The 18,280-nt window shown below is 58.9% G+C and overlaps 1 protein-coding gene across 1 annotated transcript; it reads right to left on the reverse strand.

Annotated features, from left to right (window-relative positions):
• Nucleotides 1-1,658: 1,658 nt before the first annotated feature.
• Nucleotides 1,659-3,488, reverse strand: JUND (JunD proto-oncogene, AP-1 transcription factor subunit). The gene has a single exon (XM_065874615.1). It carries the CDS (start codon nt 3,359-3,361, stop codon nt 2,324-2,326), a length of 1,038 nt encoding a protein of 345 aa, XP_065730687.1. The 5' UTR covers nt 3,362-3,488; the 3' UTR covers nt 1,659-2,323.
• Between the last annotated feature and the right edge of the window lie 14,792 nt (nt 3,489-18,280).

Here is an 18,280-nt window from a genome sequence, read left to right on the forward strand (position 1 = left end):
TGGAAAACTGGTTAGTGTGGGGGAAAAAAAAAACCCACTCGTTTGGTGTCGGAAGTACTGTGAGTAAAAACCTTTCAGGGGGTATCCGGTAGATCTCGTAACCTCCCTGGGCTTCCCCTTCTCTATAGGTTGGGGGCTGCACAGTGTACGCCTCGCCTGAATACTATTCCACTGCTGTTCATCTCCCAAGCACTTCCAACTTCTGACCTGAGACGTTACCTGGACACGGGAAACACATCCTTTTCACAGCACAGTAGGTAAAAGCCAGAACCGGGAGGGAACTTGGCTGAGGTTACAGCGGCAAATTGGCACCCAAGTTGGGACTCAAGCCTCCTGAAGAGTGAAGCTCTGACCCCCAAGCATGGTTCTTGGTCTCCTCTGTGTGGACACCCCAACCTCAGCATCAGCCCTCTTTTCACTTCAAACCCCTCTCCTGAAACATCTGCCTGAAGGTGGTACCAAAGAGAGGTCACATAGTTTAAAAAAACAAACCCCAAAGCAGCTCTTAAAGCCTTGAAAGGTGGGCAGCCAGGGTGATCCGGAGGAAGAGGGAACTTGTATGTGGTGAAGCCCCACTCTTTCGATGGCTGAGGGACTGTGGGCACAAGGCGTTTCTTCTCTGCACCTCTCTGCACCTCAGTTTCCTCATCTGTAAAACAGGCATGATTTGCCCACCTTCCCTATCTGGGTTGGGTACACAACTGGAGTTCAAAGCTCACTTGCCCTCTTGCCCTGTGTCCTTGGCCACCAATGCTCATGTCCCTCAGGCCCCAAGTGAGGCAGAAGCCCAAGGTCCAGGGTCTTCTGCCCCCACAGTAGCAAAAGCCAAAGCAGGCAGGGGACGAGGGTAACCTGGCAGTCAAGGAGCTGGAAGTGAGAAACCCAAGGTGCAAAATGTCCCTGCACGGTCTCCTAAAAAAGGCTGTGTGACCTGAAGCCTGTCACTCAACCTCTCTGAACCTTAGTTTCTTCAAAATGGGAGAATAGGATGTTGGGGGAGGGGTGTTTCAGACAGTACTTGAAAAATCCTGGATTCCAAGTCAGTGGTCCCACAGAACCTAACCACACCTCCAGTCCTGGAGGCAGACTGCCTGGGTCAGATGCTACCTGTGCCAACCTTCCTTCTGTTCCGGAAACTCACACTCCCCATCCGACAAACGATAATACAAGCTTACACTGAGCACCACCTGTAAGCCAAGAACTGCTCTGTAAACGAATTGTCTTAATCCTCACAACTTTATGGGACAAGTTTACCATGGCTCTGCCTATTTTACAGACAGGCAAACGGAAGCCCGGAAAGTTAGTTCCTACCTTTTCCTCCCTGCCTCGGGCTGAAGTTGTCCCCCTTCCCTCCCGCAGTCCCTCCTCCGCAAAGGGGAGACAAAGGGGACACCTTCGGGCTGGCTAGTTCCAAACTCAGGTTGGAAACCCCAATGTCCCCCGCCCAACCCGGACAGGAGTCGGCCCAGCGCCCAGGCGCTCCTAGATGGCGCTCTCTGAGCGCCAGATGTGCAGGTTCTTCCCGGACGCCGACTCCCTCCTCCTCTGAGCAGGGGCGGAGGGAGGAGGCGAAGGAGGCAGGAGGGGACGGGGACCGGGCCAGGCCCCGCCCACCCCGTCAGGCCCCGGCAGGAGAAGAAGGAGGCGAAGAGCCGAGCTGGCGTAACGAGACTTTACTGAAAACAGAACACCGGGCGAACCAAGGATTACAAACAGGAATGTGGACTCGTAGCAAAACGAAACAAAAAAACAGAAGAAAAACGGCGGGACGAGGGGGCGTCGGAGGGATGGAAGGGGAAGGGAAGCGAGAGCGAGGAAAGGGAAGGAGGGAGTTTTTTTTTTCTTCTTCCCATTTCTTTAAAAAACCCACACAAGAAAACACACACACACACAACCAACGTTTGTTCCCGAGTAGAAACATAAATAGGGCAGAATCGAACACTCTGTTCTTCTCTCTTCCAAAGTCAAAAAAAAAGTAAAAGAAGAGAAAACGCAGGGCTTGAGCCTGCGCCCCCTCGGAGCCTCCTTCGGCGGCGGTGTGTACAAAGGGGCGGCCAGAACGCGCGGGTTTGTGCAACACTGGGTGGCCGCGCGCCCGGGACAGAGGCAGCGCGAGGGCGGGGGAGGTGGGGGTCATGCGCTCGCCCCCCGGCGGCAGGGGGTCCAGCTTGTCGAGTCTGAGGCGCCCTCTCCGACTCCTGGCACCCTCAAGGGGGGGATCCCGGGGCCGCGCCCTCTGCGAGTCCGGGGCGCCCACGCCCCCCCCCAACCACGCGAGCCCGCCTCTCTGGGAGGAGGCCGCGCATGCGCCCCGCGCGCGAGCTCAGTACGCGGGCACCTGGTGCTGGGGCAGCAGCTGGCAGCCGCTGTTGACGTGGCTGAGGACCTTCTGCTTGAGCTGCGCCACCTGCTCGCGCAGCAGGCTCGCCGTGGACGCCAGCTCCGTGTTCTGACTCTTAAGCGTCTTCACTTTCTCCTCGAGGCGCGAGATGCGCTCCAGCTTGCGCTTGCGGCACTTGGAGGCAGCGATGCGGTTGCGCAGCCGCTTGCGCTCCGCCTTAATGCGCTCCTGCGTGTCCATGTCGATGGGCGACAGCGGCGGGCTCTCGCCGAAGCTCGGCACGTCGGGCACCGTCTGCGGCTCATCCTTGAGCGCGGCCAGGCGCGGAGGCCCCAGCGCGCCTGGGGGTGGCGGCGGCGGGAAGGGCACGGGCTCCGCGGCGAAGGCGACCGTCGCAGCACCCCCCGCACCCCCGGTACCGCCCGCGTAGCTGCTCAGGTTCGCGTAGACGGGCGCCTCGGGCGTGGCCGCTGCCGGGGCCAGCTCGCCGGGAGGCGCAGCGCCCGCAGCCATGCCAGAGGGTCCCCCGGCGGCGGCGGCAGCGGAGGCCGCGCCCGCGCCCAGCTGGTTTTGCTTGTGTAAGTCCTCTAGGGCTTTGACGAAGCCTTCGGCGAACTCCTGCTCCTCGCTGGCCGCCACCTTGGGGTAGAGGAACTGCGTGCTTGTCGGCGTGGTGGTGACCAGCCCGTTGGACTGGATGATAAGGCGCTCGAGCTCAGGCGAAGCGAGCTTGAGCAGCCCCAGGTCGGGCGAGGCAAGCAGACCGTCTTGGGGCGCCGCGCCAGGGGCGCCGTCGGTGCGCAGGGGGGCCGGGGGCGGCGCGGCCGCGGGCTTGAGCGCTGCCGCCACCTGCTCGCTCAAGCTCAGCGTCAGCGCGTCCTTCTTCATCATGCTGCCGGCCGCAGCCGTCGGGGGCGCCCCGGGAAACAGACGACCCGGGGACGCGAAGCTGCCGTCACTACCACTGCCGCCGCCGCCCAGGCCGCTCAGCGCCTCATCGCCGTAGAAGGGTGTTTCCATCCTCCGCCTCCCCCGCCGCGCCGGTCCGGGGGGGAGGAGTGGCCGCGGCCGCCCGGGGGGCCCGCGCCCCCCCGTCCGCTCGGCCCTGCTCCCGCCGCGGCCGCTGCGCCCGGCCCTCCGCTGGCGGCGGCTCCTGAGCCGCGCGTCCAGCGCGCCCCCTTATAGCCTCGGCCGGGCGCGATGAGCTCACTGTCCCTGCTCGCCATTGGGCACGAGTGACGTTGCTCATTTGCATGGCGGGGCGGGGCCAAGTCACCAACGCCCCCCTCAACCCCCACCGACTGCCGTTGTCCGGGTGACGCGCGGTAAACGGCACAACAGCGCGTTGCCTTATGGGTTGACGTCATGGGGGCGAGCAGAGCGCCCGGCCCGGTCACTCCGCCCCAGGAGTGCTGTGTACGACCAATGCCCCCAGTGCCGCCTCCCGCCAAGGCACGTTCCGGGTGGCGTGATGGGCCCGGCCACCCGGCGCCCGCCCGCCCCGAGGCCCGGCCCCGCCCCGCGTCCGCGAGTGGGGCCCCGGCCGGGCGGGGGCGGTGCCGACCTCCGGAGCCCGGAGGGGGATGGGGCTCCGGAAGGATAAATAACTCCCTGTCGCCTCCCGCTCCACTGCGCCGACTGTACCTTCCTTAGTGCACCTCTATCTAGGCTTTGTGCGGGCCTGAGGGAGCTGTGCCGGGTGGCTCGCCGGGGGCGTGCGCCAGGTCTGTCTCCACGTCACCGCCACCCCCACCCCAGTCCCCGGTGGTGTGTTTGCCCCAGGAAGACGGGGGAGGGGAGAGGAGGTTTCAGCCAGAAGTTGCTGGAAATGCTTTGATCCTGCTATTCTTCACTGGGTGGGGTCTAAAGCGCGGGAGTCCGACTTCCTGACTTTACAGACGGGAAATTAAGGCTCTGCGAGGTGGAGTGACCTGCCCTCGGGGCCAGAGCTGTGACCAGGCCTGAGCTCTTATCCATCTGGTAGAACCCGGGCGTCCGTGCCCCTGGGCAGCCCACTACGTTGTATCTCTGCATCTGCCAGGGCCTCCTATGGGTACCCCGGTGACTCCCGGACTGGGTTGTTAAGGCAGGAATCCAAGCTGGTAATTATTACCTGTTTATTACTATTATCATGAGTGTCAGGTCAGGCTTAATGGGACTCCATAAAGGCTGGCTGGCGATGGGATCTGAGGGAGGTGAGAGGGGCCCTTCCCCACGCTCCCAAGAGATCCTGGGGACATTTGGATCTGACCTACAGCCCCTGCACAGAACCCCTCCATGGCTCTCACCACACTCGGGATGGCGCCCAATCCATAAGCAGTTGGTGGAGGCCCCATACGCTCCTTTGCTCTTTCGGGTGACCCCCTCTAACCTTTCACGCTCAACCTCTCTGAGCTTTGTCTTCCCAACTCATTGCTGCCTCAGCGATAGGTGCTATGCCCTCAGCCTGGTGCTCCTTTCCTCTCCCCACCATGCTTACACTTGTCCTCAGAGAGGCCCCTCCCACTCACCTTGTTTCCGTTATATTCTCAGAACCATCCAGAATGATGGGATGGACCATAAGGCCCAGGAGGGCAGGGACCTTGTCTATCTTGAGCCTGCTGGATCCCCAGCTTCCTGCATAGGGCCTAGCAACCAACAGCCAGTGTTAAAGGAGAACACAGGCTGGTGGGGTGGCTGTGGCAGTTTCTGGCCTCAGTTTGTCTGAGTGGCCTATGGACATGAGCACCCGTTCTTCTATTTCCCTTCCTCACCTGGCCTTGCCCCTAACTGGGCTGTGGAGCAAGAAGGCCATGAGGGAGGTTGTCATCACAAGCAAGAAGCCTGGCCTGGCTGGCAGAGGGTTGGGGGTATGGGTTTGTGTCTACATACACACAAATGTCTGTTTGTGCCCACATGTGCCTGTGTGTGTTCATGCGTGGGTCAGTGTACCCAAATGTGTTCACACATGGGAGTGGGTGTCTGTGCCCGTGTGGATCCGTGTATATGGATCTATGTACCCATGTGTGTGTATAGGTGTATGTGTCTGTGTTTCCAGGAATGTGGGTCTCTGTGCCCTCCAGACCTGTCCTCTTGGGTACCAGCCTGAGCAAAGGGACCCCTAAATGGAGTGGATGCAGCCCCCAGCCTGTAACCAGCCCTGCCCTAGGACCCTTCTCTGGGCCTGTGCAGTGGGGCTAGACTGAAGGAGATGGGATCATGCTTCTCCCCAAGGCAGGAGGGTGAGTGGGCGGCCTAGGGAGGCTCCACCCTGACCTTGGGCCTTGACTTTGATAGGTAGGGATGGTCTGGTAAACTGTGGACAGGGCCAGCTTGAGCTGAGCGGTCACCCAACAGACAGGCTTTGGGAAATGGAGGCACAGGAAGGCCAAGGCATGTTACATCTCTGAGTGTGCTTATGAAAATGGAGCAAATAATTCACCTACTTCATGGAGTATTGTGACTTTTATTGAAAGTATTTGAACAAATAGTAAGGGCTCAATAAATGTTCTCTATAATTGTTTTACTTTATTATCATTTGGCCAAACTTAACTGCAGTTCTTTGGAGTACCCTCAGCCTGGAGTGCCCTTCCTTAGCCTCCTGGCAAACTCCTACTCATCCTTCAAAAACCACCTCCAGTATTCCCTCCTCCAAGAAGTCTTCGTTAACCATGCCTCCAGGGACTCCCCTAAACCTTCCATCTGACTGAGCCCTGTCCACTCTGTGTTTCTGATTCTCTCTTTCCCAGGAGGGTCCTTGAAGCTAGGTGGGGAAGACCTGTCTTGGCCTCTTAAGTGTGGGGAGTTGCCCTTGGCAGCCTCTGCCATCCCTACTCTCCAATATCTACCCCCCTCAGGCTCCTCTGCTGTACACTTGCTGTTCCCTGTGACCCAGTGCCTTTCCCCGTCCTCTCATTCCTCCCTCTGGGACACTCCAGCCCTGCTCCTCCATTTGGACCAGCGCTGACCCCATAGAGCTGGGGGGCAGCTGTGTCCAGCTTTAGTCCTCCCAGACTGGGGGCTTCTCAGGCAGGTCAAGGCGGGGCCTGAAATCCATCAACAGTCCCATGCAGTGAACTAGGGAAAACTCCCATTCATTCATTCATTCCACATACAATGATTGAGCACCTACTGTGAGCCCAGTGATGGGGACTCACGTGGGTGACACAAACACCGGCAACCTCTCAGACACACAGTGTGAAGGAGGAACCTGACAAGCACAGCTTCAAGGAAAATAAATGGTACCTTCTTCATGGAGGATGAAGGGGGTAGTGTTTTACTTTTTTTTTTTTTTGCGGTAAGTGGGCCTCTCACTGTTGTGGCCTCTCCCATTGCGGACCACAGGCTCTGGACGCACAGGCTCAGCGGCCATGGCTCACGGGCCTAGCCGCTCCATGGCATGTGGGATCTTCCCGGACCGGGGCACGAACCCGTGTCCCCTGCATCGGCAGGCGGACTCTCAACCGCTGCGCCACCAGGGAGGCCCAAGGGGTAGTGTTTTAGAGTGTGGTACTCTGGGAGGGTCACCCCAGGAGGTGATGTTGAATATAGGAGGAGCTGGAGCAAATCATGAGATAATTCATTTGAGGGCAGTGTCCCAGTGAGAACAGCAAGTGCAAAAGCCCTGGGGTAGAACCTGCTGGCCACACTGATGGAGGGTAGAGAAGCAAGTGAGGCTGGATTCACTGAGCCAAGGGGAGCCAGAGCGAGAGAAGGAAGGCAAGGGGGGCAGTGGAGGTACCTCCCCTGAAACCTAGGTGGTATTTGTCTCAAGGGCAGCATAAGTGGCAGATAGGATTGAGGGACCAGAGGGTAACAGGGCTAGGTCGGGACTCTTTATTTTCGCCTTTACTCTCCCTGCAGCTTCTTAAGTCTTGGGACATTATCTCACTTCCCAGAGCAGCGTCCAGAGAGGGTGCGCGACCTGCCCTGGGTCACACAGCCAAGGCCTCAGCCCCATTCCCACCCCAGCCTTCCAAATGGAGGCTGAACATAACGCCCCCTCGCCGGCGTTCAAATCTCCGCAGCCCTGCCCTCTCCCTAGCGCGAAGAGATTTGCTTTCTTGTTTAAAGCAACCTGCAATTCGATTTAATGTTTAGTCTTTATTTGAAGCTCCGAGACCTAAAATCTACTTAATAAAACGGAAAGCCCCAAAGAAAAAGAGCTAAGCAGGAAGCCGAAGGGAGTGAAGCGGAGGGGTCCTGGGGCAGCGGTTCTTGCCAAGGATGGTCCCGGGGTGCTCAGAACACCGCGGGGTTGGATGGGGCTTCTGCGGACAGTCCCCCGGCGCTTAGGACCCAAGGGCTGGTGGGGGTGGAACTTGTGGAGACCGTCCCCGGGTGGCAGAACCCCGCGGGTGGGCCGGGGGAAGGGCGCCGGGCTCGGGCTGGGGGCGCTTCTGGCCCCGGCGCATTCCTGAGGATCGGGTTACTGGCGCAGGCGGCGGCCCCTCCCCTCCTATCCCGCCTCCGCCCTCGCCTGGAGCAGGAACCGCCCTCCTCCCTCGTCCAGTGCAGGTGTTCGTCAGGCCGCTGGGTGAGGACTCAGCCCCTGCCCTCTGGCTCTTTCCAGTCTCACGAGACCATTTTACAGACGAGGAAGCTGATTCGCCGGCAGCCACCTTCAGCACCAGATGGACACCGGGTAGAGCCTGCTTTATGACCGGTGGCCCTGTTGACTCTTTCCCGAGGTTGTGGTGTCCCGAGGCTCCCGCAGGCTCAGAAAAGTCACTACGTCCAATACTTGATTGACTGAATGAGTCCAGAAGGGCTGTGGGACAAGAAAATAACGTCTTATGCTCTCCTGACCTCCACCCTCCAGGACAGGCAGGACTCCTGCACTCATCCAGTGCACATTTTATGTACACTTGCTGTATACCCAGACCCAGGTTAGGTCTTTTCACAGGCCGACGTTGGGGAACCAGAAGATTTGGGGGTCAGAGGGTGGTGAGCTCGATTTCACAAGACCAGCTTCAGAAGTTGATTTGGTTTTGTTTTTTGCTTTTGGTCAATTGCAAGCACCATCATTCATCCATTCTACCACCCTCTACTGAACACCTGCTGTATGCCCAGGCCTGTGTGCTGGGGGAGGGTTTGGGGCCATCCCTCATCACCTCTGAGCTGACCAGACTCTCACCCGGGATGGGAAACCACCACCATAACATAGAAGCCCGCTTTAGGTCAATGTCACAATTTTTTCCTTTAAGTCGACCCCTTTTCTGTTTCTACTTCAGTAAATAAATTTCAAGAGGGAAGCTTCAAGTCACCACCAGGAATGGAAAACCAGTTTCTCTTGCCATAAATAGAAAGAAACCGAAAAACGATGAAATGAGAGCAAAACTCAGGCATTCACTCCTCAGGGACACTCTGGGCCAGTCCTGGACCCCGAATGTTCCAGTATCCAGAAAGCATTAAAAGCAGGGAAGCCCCAAACCAACAAGAGTGGGGCATGTGCATCCACAGGGCAGGAGGAGCCACAGGGACCCACCCAGCATTCCTGTCCCCAAGGGAAGGACCCCAGCACACAGTAGGAGCTCAATAATGTGCCCAGCCTTGGTGATGAGCACCTATGACGTGGGGTTTGCCTGCATCGGCCGGAATCCTCCCAAGGTCCTGAGAGGTACCGACCTGTCTGGGGGGACAGGTGGAGGCTGCAGTGGCAGGCAGAGGCCTCTCTGAGGAGGCTTCAGGTTGGTTTAGTGGAAGCTCCCATTTCTGCCTCAAGACCCTGGGGCTGTCCCCACCCACAGTCCTGTGGGCCCCTGAGGTCGCTCCCAAGCTGCCTGGGATTGGGGAGGGGGTGTGTGTGAATCAATGGATACATTAATAAATAATTAAATGAATAAGTGGATGAGTGAGTGAAGTAATGAGCAGATGCTTCCATGCTGCCAAGATGGGAAACTCACTCTCGACGTTGTTCCTTTAAAATCCCACAGCAGCACCGCGAAGAGTGACACCTGTCCCCATTTTTCACGGGAACAAACTGAGGCTCTGAGCAAAGCATGGGTCCAATCTTTGGAGGGAAGATTGGAATCCAGGTGAATGTCTACAGGCAGACAAGGCTCAGGGAGTTGGGCTGATGCAGAGAGAAGATGGGGCTGGACCTCGGGCCTGCGGGAGGCGGGGCGGGGGAGGACCTGTGGGCCGGCAGCCGGTCGGCAGCCCTACAGGATCAGGCTCCCGTAGGGGAGTAGAGCGAATGGGGGTGAAGCAAGCGGCCGAGGGAGCAGGGAGGAGGCGGCGGGGGCCCCCAGGGTGGGGAGGAGCAGGCAGAGTCCGGGTCGCTTGGGAAGGGGCCCCCCAGGAAGGAGCAGATTGCGGGGGATGGCTGCCTGCGAGGTATATATTAACGCCAGTCGTGCCCTTCCTGGGCGTGGGGCCAGGGAGACCCCCCCCCCAACTCTGAACCTGAGGCCGTTCCTCTGAACTCCCTCGCCCGTCGCCTCCCACCCTTCCCCCATGCCCCCTCCGCCAGCGCCTCTCCCCGGGAGGAAGTGGTGAGGATGTGGGGGAGGGCACCCCATTCTCACTTCCCCTGGGGCAGGGCGGGGCCTGCAGGGTTCCCTCCCCCGTCGAGGGAATCGAGCCCCCGCCCCCTCAGGAGTGGGGCAGGGGCGCCGCACGAGCTGGGGCTCGGCCAGGGTTACACGGCCCACCTCTGGGTGACTTACAAGTTCTCTAGGCTTCGACGGTTCTCATGTTAAAAATGGGGATAAGAAACTCGACCTTGAAACAGCGAATCGCTGGGTGACAGGTCCCCGCCCCGGGACTGAGGAGCCCCCCACCCACCCGGGGCGGAGAGACACAGCCGGACAAGGACACGCCCAGCCCTGGAGGGGTCAGGGCCGGGCCGGAGGGAGGGATGTCGCAGTAAACAAGGACTTGGGTTGGGGAGGAGGCACATTCCAGGCGCAGGCAAAGACCTGGATGCCGATCGGGGCCTCTCGCCTCTCCTGAAGGCTGGGCTGCCTAGGACTTGTCCCACGTCGGTCCCGGCAGCCTGGCCCCTCCTCTGCCGGGGTTGGGGGAGAGAAAGGTTACTGGGTGGCCGGGGGGGGGGGGGTCTCGGCGCGGCGGGTGGCAGCGCAAGAGTTAACCCCGCGCTGCGACCGGACTTTGTGGCTGCGAGGGGTGCGGGTGGCGTCAGCACCGACGTCAAGGCGAGGCGGAGCGGCGTAGACTCGGATGGTCTGGCCGCCCGGCCCGCGCCCCTGTAGCGCAGGAGACCGTGGGTGTGGTGGTGGGTAGGGTCCGGCCCTCCAATTTCCCCGACGTTGCGCAAATAGACTGGGAAACTGAGGCACGAGAGGCGTGGCCTAGGTGGGAAAACCCTGGGCCTCTGGGCTCCAGGTTCCTGCCCCTCTGCCCCAGCCCGCCCCTATCCCACCGGGTCACTGTCTCCCAAGCCGAGACCGCCCCCGGGGTCGCCTGGCTGGGACGACCTGGTGTTTTGGTTTTGTTGTCCAGCACGCAGACAAGCGCGGATAAACGCTGGGCGGCCCCGAGCTGTGTCCTAGTTTAGTCGCCACATCTACGTGGGCCTCAGTTTCCTCCACCGGACAATGGGAAGACAGCTGACATTTACTGCGGGCGCCGGGCTCGGCCTTCGGGAGGGGGGTGGGAGGGGATGCCCACCCCGAGGGGCGGGGAAGGGAACCGAGAGCCCTGAGGTACGAGCTGGGGACACTAGCCAGGCAGGATTCGAATCCCCGGTTGGCTCCCGGCACCCCCTCCTTACCTCCAGCCCCCTTTCGTCCCTCTCCCTCCGTTTCTACTCCCCTCCACTTCTCCCCCGCCTCCTCTCCTCCCTCCATCCCTTCCCGGCCCGGCCCCCTTCGCCCCACGCCCCGTTCGGCAGCCCCGCGGGGCTGCTAATTAAATGCAGGGCTGGGGGAAGGGGGACGGCACGCGGTTAACCCCTCCCTGCCGGGCCGTGAAGTGCTGTTGCAGCCGGAGAGGGAGGGACATGTCCGCTGCCAAACTCCCCTCCGCCCAGGACTTCAGGTCCTAGGACAAGCCCATTTGATGAATGGGTAGATAGAGGCTAAGGGGCCGACCCCAAGGTTCTGGGCAAGGCCGGATTTATCAGGGCCTCCTAACAGGGGGGTTGGAGCGGGCACATAGTGGAAGGGAAAAGGGAATTATAGTGAGTGAGAAATAAACAAAGGGAGAAAGGCAGAGATGGAGGGAGAGAGAGCGGGAGAGGGAGGGAAGCAAAGTCTGGTGGAGAAGCACAGAGACAGAGACCAGAGAGAAAGGAGGTGGGAAGAGAGACCAGCTTGAGAAGGCAGGAGACACAGGAAGAGACAAATGACTGTTTTTAAATCAAGCCACATTTTTTCACTGGGATGCAGGGCCCGTGGCTGGGGACTGGACCCAGTCTTCTGTCTCGTTGGCATGAAGAGAAGGTGACATTATAAATCTGTACAAGGAAAATACAGTGACTGTCTCCTAGGGATGATCAGTATGTGTGGTGATAAGGGACTCACAGGCCACCCCGGGAGCTGGAGGCCCCAACCGTCCTGGAGGCTCACAGGGCAGGATCCCTGATGCTGGCTGCGGCCCCAGCCTGGCTCACCCACTGCCCACTGACCTCTGACAGGGCTTTGTGGCCTGAAATGCCCAGGGAGCTGTAGGTCACTCCAAGTCCCCACCATGCCCCTGCAGCTCTGGGTCAGGTGGAGAGGACCCAGACACTGGTATTTCACTGCCTGGCTTCCCCTTCCCTCCGCACACTGGCTACTGCCATTGTCAAGCTGGGTAAACTGAGGTTCTGAGAGGGGCCCCCATTCTTGGGGTGGAAATAAGTGAAAACATAGGTAAAATAATATCTGGCAGTGACAAGAGCTATGAAGAAATCTCACTGGGAGGAAGGGAGTGGTGAATACAGAGGGTCCTTGACACCTGCAGACAAAGGGGGCTCCATGAGGAGGCACCTGGGAAGGATGTGCCTGAAAGCTGGATCAGCGAGTGCAAAGGCCCTGAGGTAGGGCTGCAAGGTGTGTTGGAAGAGACTCAAGGAAGAGGCCTGGAGTGGGGTGAGGAAAGGGGAGGTGGGAGAAGGTAAGGGGTGGGGGGGGAATCGCAGGGGCATCCATGTTGTCAGCAGCTGGAGTGGGGGATAGTTGGAGTCCTTGCCAGCCCAGGTAGAGCCCGTGACTACCCTCCCTGCCTCTGTTTCCCCACCAGTCTCCATGTTCCAGAGGATGCAGGGGAGGCACAGGGGGCATAGGGACTGCGAAGGGTCACAGGGATCCATCTTCTGCCCTCTGTGAGTGCCACCCTGGCCTCCTCACACTCTCTGTGGCTCCCTGCCCACCTCCCTGCCACCCCTTAGCTCTCTGCCCACTGCTGCCATCGAGCCACCCAACCCTTGCCCATGGTGTTCCCTCACCAGTGCCCACCTCAGGAGACACCCTGCAGCTCCCCTACAGAGCAGAGCCCAGAGACTCTCCCTTGGCTGGCTCCCCAACGCCCCTGGGCCCCTCACTCAGCCTCCTCACCCCCAGTTTGGCTGCAAGCTCTGTAGGGAGGGGGTGGCTTAGGAGACAGAGAGGCTGATGGAAATGGGAGAAGGTGGGCATCAGGGTCCTTGAGCCTGGGTAAAAATAGCTGTCCCCTCTGCCCCTGCCCCCTTTGAGGAGGCGGTAGTGTTGGTGGCTGCAGTGATGGGGGATGTGCCCAGAGGAGCATCCGGCAGGGCCCGTGTTGCCATGGTGATACTGACTCAGAGGCAGAGGCAGGTAGCGGCATCTGGTACCCAGCCGGCCCGCCTCTGCACTCACAGCACCCTCCCCAACCCCCACCCTGTAGCCTCCACTCCACTCCACTCATTTTCTGAGACTAGAGAGGGGTGGGTGAGGCCCTGTGGCAGCTGGATAAGTTCCTCCACAACCCCCATCCAATCACCTGCTGGAAGGTGGGGGACAATGTTCTCACTGCACTGACTTGGGTACCAGGTCTTCCTCCCTCCATTCACCTGTCATCCTGCCCATCTGTCTGTCTGTCTGTCCATCCCTCGTTCATACATCCGCCTAACATTTATGGACCACCTCCTGTGTGCCCACATCGTTCACAGCACAGGGCAGTTACCTCATGCCCGTGCAGTCAAGGTATCAGAGAGGGGTCTGGGCTGGGAGGATGTGGGTGAAGACCCCCAGGCCACTTGGGTCCAGGCCTCAAGATGCTGAGGCCCCCTTCTCTCCCTCCTGCTCTCAGTCTCTCCCCCTCTTCCTGCGTCTTTCAGTCTCTCTGCCTCTTCATCTCAAGGTACAGCCCAGACCCTTCCCTACACTCCTCAGGCCCCACAGCTGCTGCCCACCTCCCTCCACCCTCTTTACTTATTCCACTCCAGCCACACCAGCCACTGCACTTTTCCTCCAGCACACCGGCTCATTCCCACCTCAGGGCCTTTGCACATGCTGCTCTCCCTGCCTGGAAGACCCTTAGGGTCTTCACCTGTGTTTTTATCTTGTTTAATTCTTGGTTTCCCAATTATCTCTCTACCCCCCCAGGGTATGCCTTCACTTCTCCAACTGTGAAATTGGCATGGTGAGCACAGTATGACTTTACAGTGAGGGGTGGGGATTATGTGCTTAGAACTGTGCCCGACTGCAGAGTAAAAACTCAACAAACAGCTCAGATGTCCAGGAGCTGTTGAAGGATAATCAAAAAATGTGATCCATTCATACAACGGAATATTATTATTCAGCCAAAGAAAGGAATGAAGCACGGATACACACTACAACACGTATGAACCCTGAAACTATTACGCTGAGTGAAAGAAGCCAGACACAAAAGGCTGTATAGTATGTGATTCCATTTATGTGAAATGTCCAGAACAGGCAAATCCACAGAGAGACAGAAAGCAGAGTAGTGGTTGCCAGGGGCTGAGGAGGAGGGAGTGGGTGTGGGGTTTCTTTCTGGGGTGATGAAAATGTTCTGGAACTAGATACAGGTGGTGGTTGCACAACATCCTGAATGTACTAAATGCCACTGAATTGCTCACTTTAAAATGGTTGATTTTATGTTAGTGAATGTTACCTCCATTTTTTTTTTAAAGGACATTAGGTAAAAACTAAGGAAATCTGAATAAAGGGTGGACTTTAGGCAATAATGGTCAACCTCCTGTGTCTCCAAGACACCCAGCACGCACCTTCCCCAGGGCCTTTGTGCCTGCAGTTCCTTCTAGCTGGGGGTTTCAAGTGACAGAGAAGCTGGATCAGACCTCAGGGGGCCAAGGCACAGTCTGACTCCAATTGCTTCCCTCGCCTTCCTGTGGCCACAAGAAAGGTCAAGGGGCTCGGTGGTTAGGATGGAGTGTGCCCGGGAGGCTGAGTGGTTGGGATGACATCAAAGATATTTGGGTCCCTTGGAGGGGACGGTCTGTTCCTCTGGGGGAGGGAGAAGGATCTGTAACCTATGTGGGGTCCCAAAGCAAGTGGGCAGGGAAGGCAATGGAATTCAGTCCAGCTGGGGGCCCTGTCCTAGGGGCCTGCTTCTAGCAGCCTCATGAACACAAACAGCAAGATCCATTTTCTAATTTTTAAGGAAAACTGCTGAGTAATGAAGATCTCCCTGGACAGTGTTGCTGCGCCCGGGGCCTCCCCATCCAGGAACTGAGACTTCTGGGGTTTGTGGAAAAGGCTTCGCCCTTCCAGAGAGTTCTGGGGAACCTTGTCGAGTCTCTCCATGGCAACAGGGAGGGAGGGAGGCCACGTTGCCACCCTTCACACGGACTTGGGCACTTGGGGACATCCCACAGCCCTGCTGGCCTTGGACGCTTAATGTGCTGGAGGGGTGCAGCGTGGAGGGACAGGTCCTGGGGGTGCTTACAGGGACAGCCTTCAAAGGAACAGAGAAGGGAATGAGGGAGGGGAAGATGCATGAGGACTCGCCAAGTATTTTTAGGCACTGAATGCAGCCCTGAAATATTTCCATGGCCACTCCCGGAGAATGAGCTGGGTGACTATTTCGGTGCCTGGTTCCAGCGGGGGCAGAGTGGGGGTGAGTCACTGCTGGGTGGCTGGGCAAAGACCAGGAAGGGGCTCTCAGGGCAGGACGTTGGGCCTGTAAGGTGACGGCTCCCTGGCCCGGGGCTAGGTGTCTGGTGCTGGGCTCCAGGGTACAGAGGACAGTGGCCTGGCCACTCCCTGTAGCATGGCACCACTGCCCAGGTCCCCCCTGGACAGCAAGCCAATCACATTGACCCCACGGCTTATGGAGGTAAAGAGGGTCCCGGGTGAGGTTTCAGACACTCCACAGGTGCTCGGTGAAGCGCCTCTCCTATGTTTTCAGGCACGTATGAGGGACTTCCCTGGAGGGCCAGTGGTTAAGACTCTGCGCTTCCACTACAGGGGGTACGGATTTGATCCCTGGTGGGGGGTGGGGAAAAGCACATATGGAGCACTAGCTGTATGTCTACCAACCACCCTCCCTTCATGTAATCCTCCCAACAATCCCTGTGAGGTGGAGTCCCCTACTATCCCTGCTGACCAGTGAGGAAACTGAAGCACAGTGGGGTTACACTTGCTGGCCCTCTGTGTGTTTCAAACTCTGTCCCTCAACTGAGGCTATAGCCAGGGGAGTGAATTTTAAAGCAGGTGCCGAGGGACTTCCCTGGTGGTCCAGTGGGTAAGACTCCATGCTCCCAGTGCAGGGGGCCCAGGTTCTATCCCTGGTTGGGGAACTAGATCCCACACGCATGCCGCAACTAAGAAGTCCACATGCCGCAAGTAAAGACCCCGCACACTTCAGTGAAGATCCCGTGTGCTGCAACTAAGACCCAGTGCAGCCAAAACTAAATAAATAAATAAATATTAAAAAAAAAAAAAACAGGTGCCGACTTCACCTGCCCCCATTCCTAATTCTACACCTGACACAACTGACCTGAGAGAAGGTAAATGGATCCTCCAAGTTCAAGGAGGGGACAGAGGGAGGAGCTCAGAGGAGGCTCTGGAGCGGTGTGTCCTGGGGGCTGTGTGCCCTGGGGAGGGTCGCTCACCCTCTCTGTGTCTGCGCCTAGGCACTGCCTGGCACATGTTAGACTGTTGTTAGTTCACGGCCCTGGGTCTCTTCATCCTCTCTGCCCTTCCCAAGCAGGCCATGGAAGCTCAAGGGATTTGCACTTGCTGTTCCCTCTACCTGTTGTTCCCTGCTCTCTTTCCGAGGCCAGAGGCTTCTCGTTGTTCGGGAATTGGTTTGACCACGTCCCCCTTCGACTCTTTGGAAAGGACCCACCCCAGCATCCTGAGCTTCCCGCAGAACAACAAGCCTGTCTGCCTGGGCCCTCACGGCACCCCTGCCCCTTCTCCCGTCACCTCTACAGCCTCTACCTTGGGCTGAGCCCCCAGCACTGCCTCCTCTTGGTCTCTTGGCTTTCACCCTTGCCTCAGTCTGTTCCAGAACGTTCTGCGGCTTCCCATTTTGCTCAGGGCCTGCACCCGCCCCATTTCCTGTCCTCTCACTTTGCTCCGGTCACCACTTGGCACAGGACCTTTGCACAGGCTGTCTCCCTGTCAGGAACGCTCTTCCCCCAGATGGCTGGCTCCTTTGCCTCCCTCAAACCCTTTTCTCGAATGCCACCCCCTGGCCTGGCCAGACCACCTCTCTCCCCCACCCTTGCTTTCTGCTCTGAATTTATGCATTCGGCTTGTTTGTTGCCAGCTCACCCCTGTGGAAGGTAAGGGCCACCATGGTGGGGACTCTCTGCCTAATTCACAGCTGAGTCTCCAGTGCCTGGGATGGAGCTGTGGCCCCAGTTCCTCCGCCCCCGGCCAGCCCTCCTCTCCCGTTGTGGCGGGCAGCTTCCCCCACTGAGATCGTTTAAGTGGACATCAGACCATTTCCCACAGGCCAAGCGGCCCTTTCTCCACAGAGAGATGTCAGAGGACACCAAAGCACATGCTGAGCCGGTAGGGGCACACATGCTGCTGATGCCAGGACACGGGGACCCCAGGGTCCAGTTGAATGGGTGGGGAGGACAGCGGCCCTCAAGCCTGCCTGGAGGACGTGGGAGGCAGCAGTCTGGGGGCAGGGCTTCCCGGGGGAGGTGCTCTTGGAGCAGCAGGTGAGGCCCAGGAGAGGAGGAATCCATGCAGAAGTGTGTGCAGGCGGGAAAGCCAGAGACACCCTCCCACCCACCACCAGCTTGCGGGGGCTGCTGCTTGAGGCTGCCCACTGAATCCAGGTCTCTGAAATGGACTCATGGCCCCAGGGTGAGGCAGCGGGGCCATCCAGGCTGGCGCTGGCCCCAGGCTGAGTCACACCCTGGGTGTGTGGCTCTCCCTGACCTGTAGCAGCTGGAGCAAACTCCAAGGGGAGGAGGTCGGGGCCTACAGGAACCACCTACACTTAACCACCTACACTTAAGGTAGCCCGCAGGCTGCAGGCCATGCAGCAGTCAGCTGATGGGGGTGAAAACCCCTGGGGACAGACCATCAGAAGGGCAGAAAGGAGGCCGAGTTGTGGGAACCAGGCCAACACTTTTGGTTTCTCTTCTTGTTGAAGGGGTTGAGGCTGTTTTCTTGAAACCAACCAGGAAGAAGACTGGAAAACGGGCCTGTCCCGACACCCAGCTCAGGAGGACGACGCCTTCCGGAAGCCCACGGCACCTAAGCGGCCAGGGCCGGGGAAGCGGCTCATATCACCAGCGGGCAAGGAGAGAAATGGGAGCCCGGACTGCCCGGCTGGAAAGGTCAGGGTTGCCTGGCTCGGCTGGTGGCGCGGGCGGGAAGCCGCGCTTACGCACGCCGAGGATGCGCCCCCGCGCGGAGACGGGGCGCGTCCGAGACCCACGACCCTGAGCTGCGAATGGGCCCTTGGGAACGTCTGAACACGTTCCTGGTCCAGAGCTGGGTAAGGGAAGAAAAACCAAACTGCGGAGAGCAGGAAGGGGCGGGGCTCCTAAAGGGCTTCCCATTCACAGCCGCGCAGGACACCAGAGCCCCACGGATTTCATCA

Source organism: Phocoena phocoena, chromosome 3, assembly GCF_963924675.1.
Source record: "Phocoena phocoena chromosome 3, mPhoPho1.1, whole genome shotgun sequence".
NCBI classification, from domain to species: domain Eukaryota; kingdom Metazoa; phylum Chordata; class Mammalia; order Artiodactyla; family Phocoenidae; genus Phocoena; species Phocoena phocoena.

Coding starts and splice junctions, on each gene's coding strand:
- JUND (XM_065874615.1), bottom strand. CDS start 3,361: ATGGAAACACCCTTCTACGGCGATGAGGCGCTGAGCGGCCTGGGCGGC.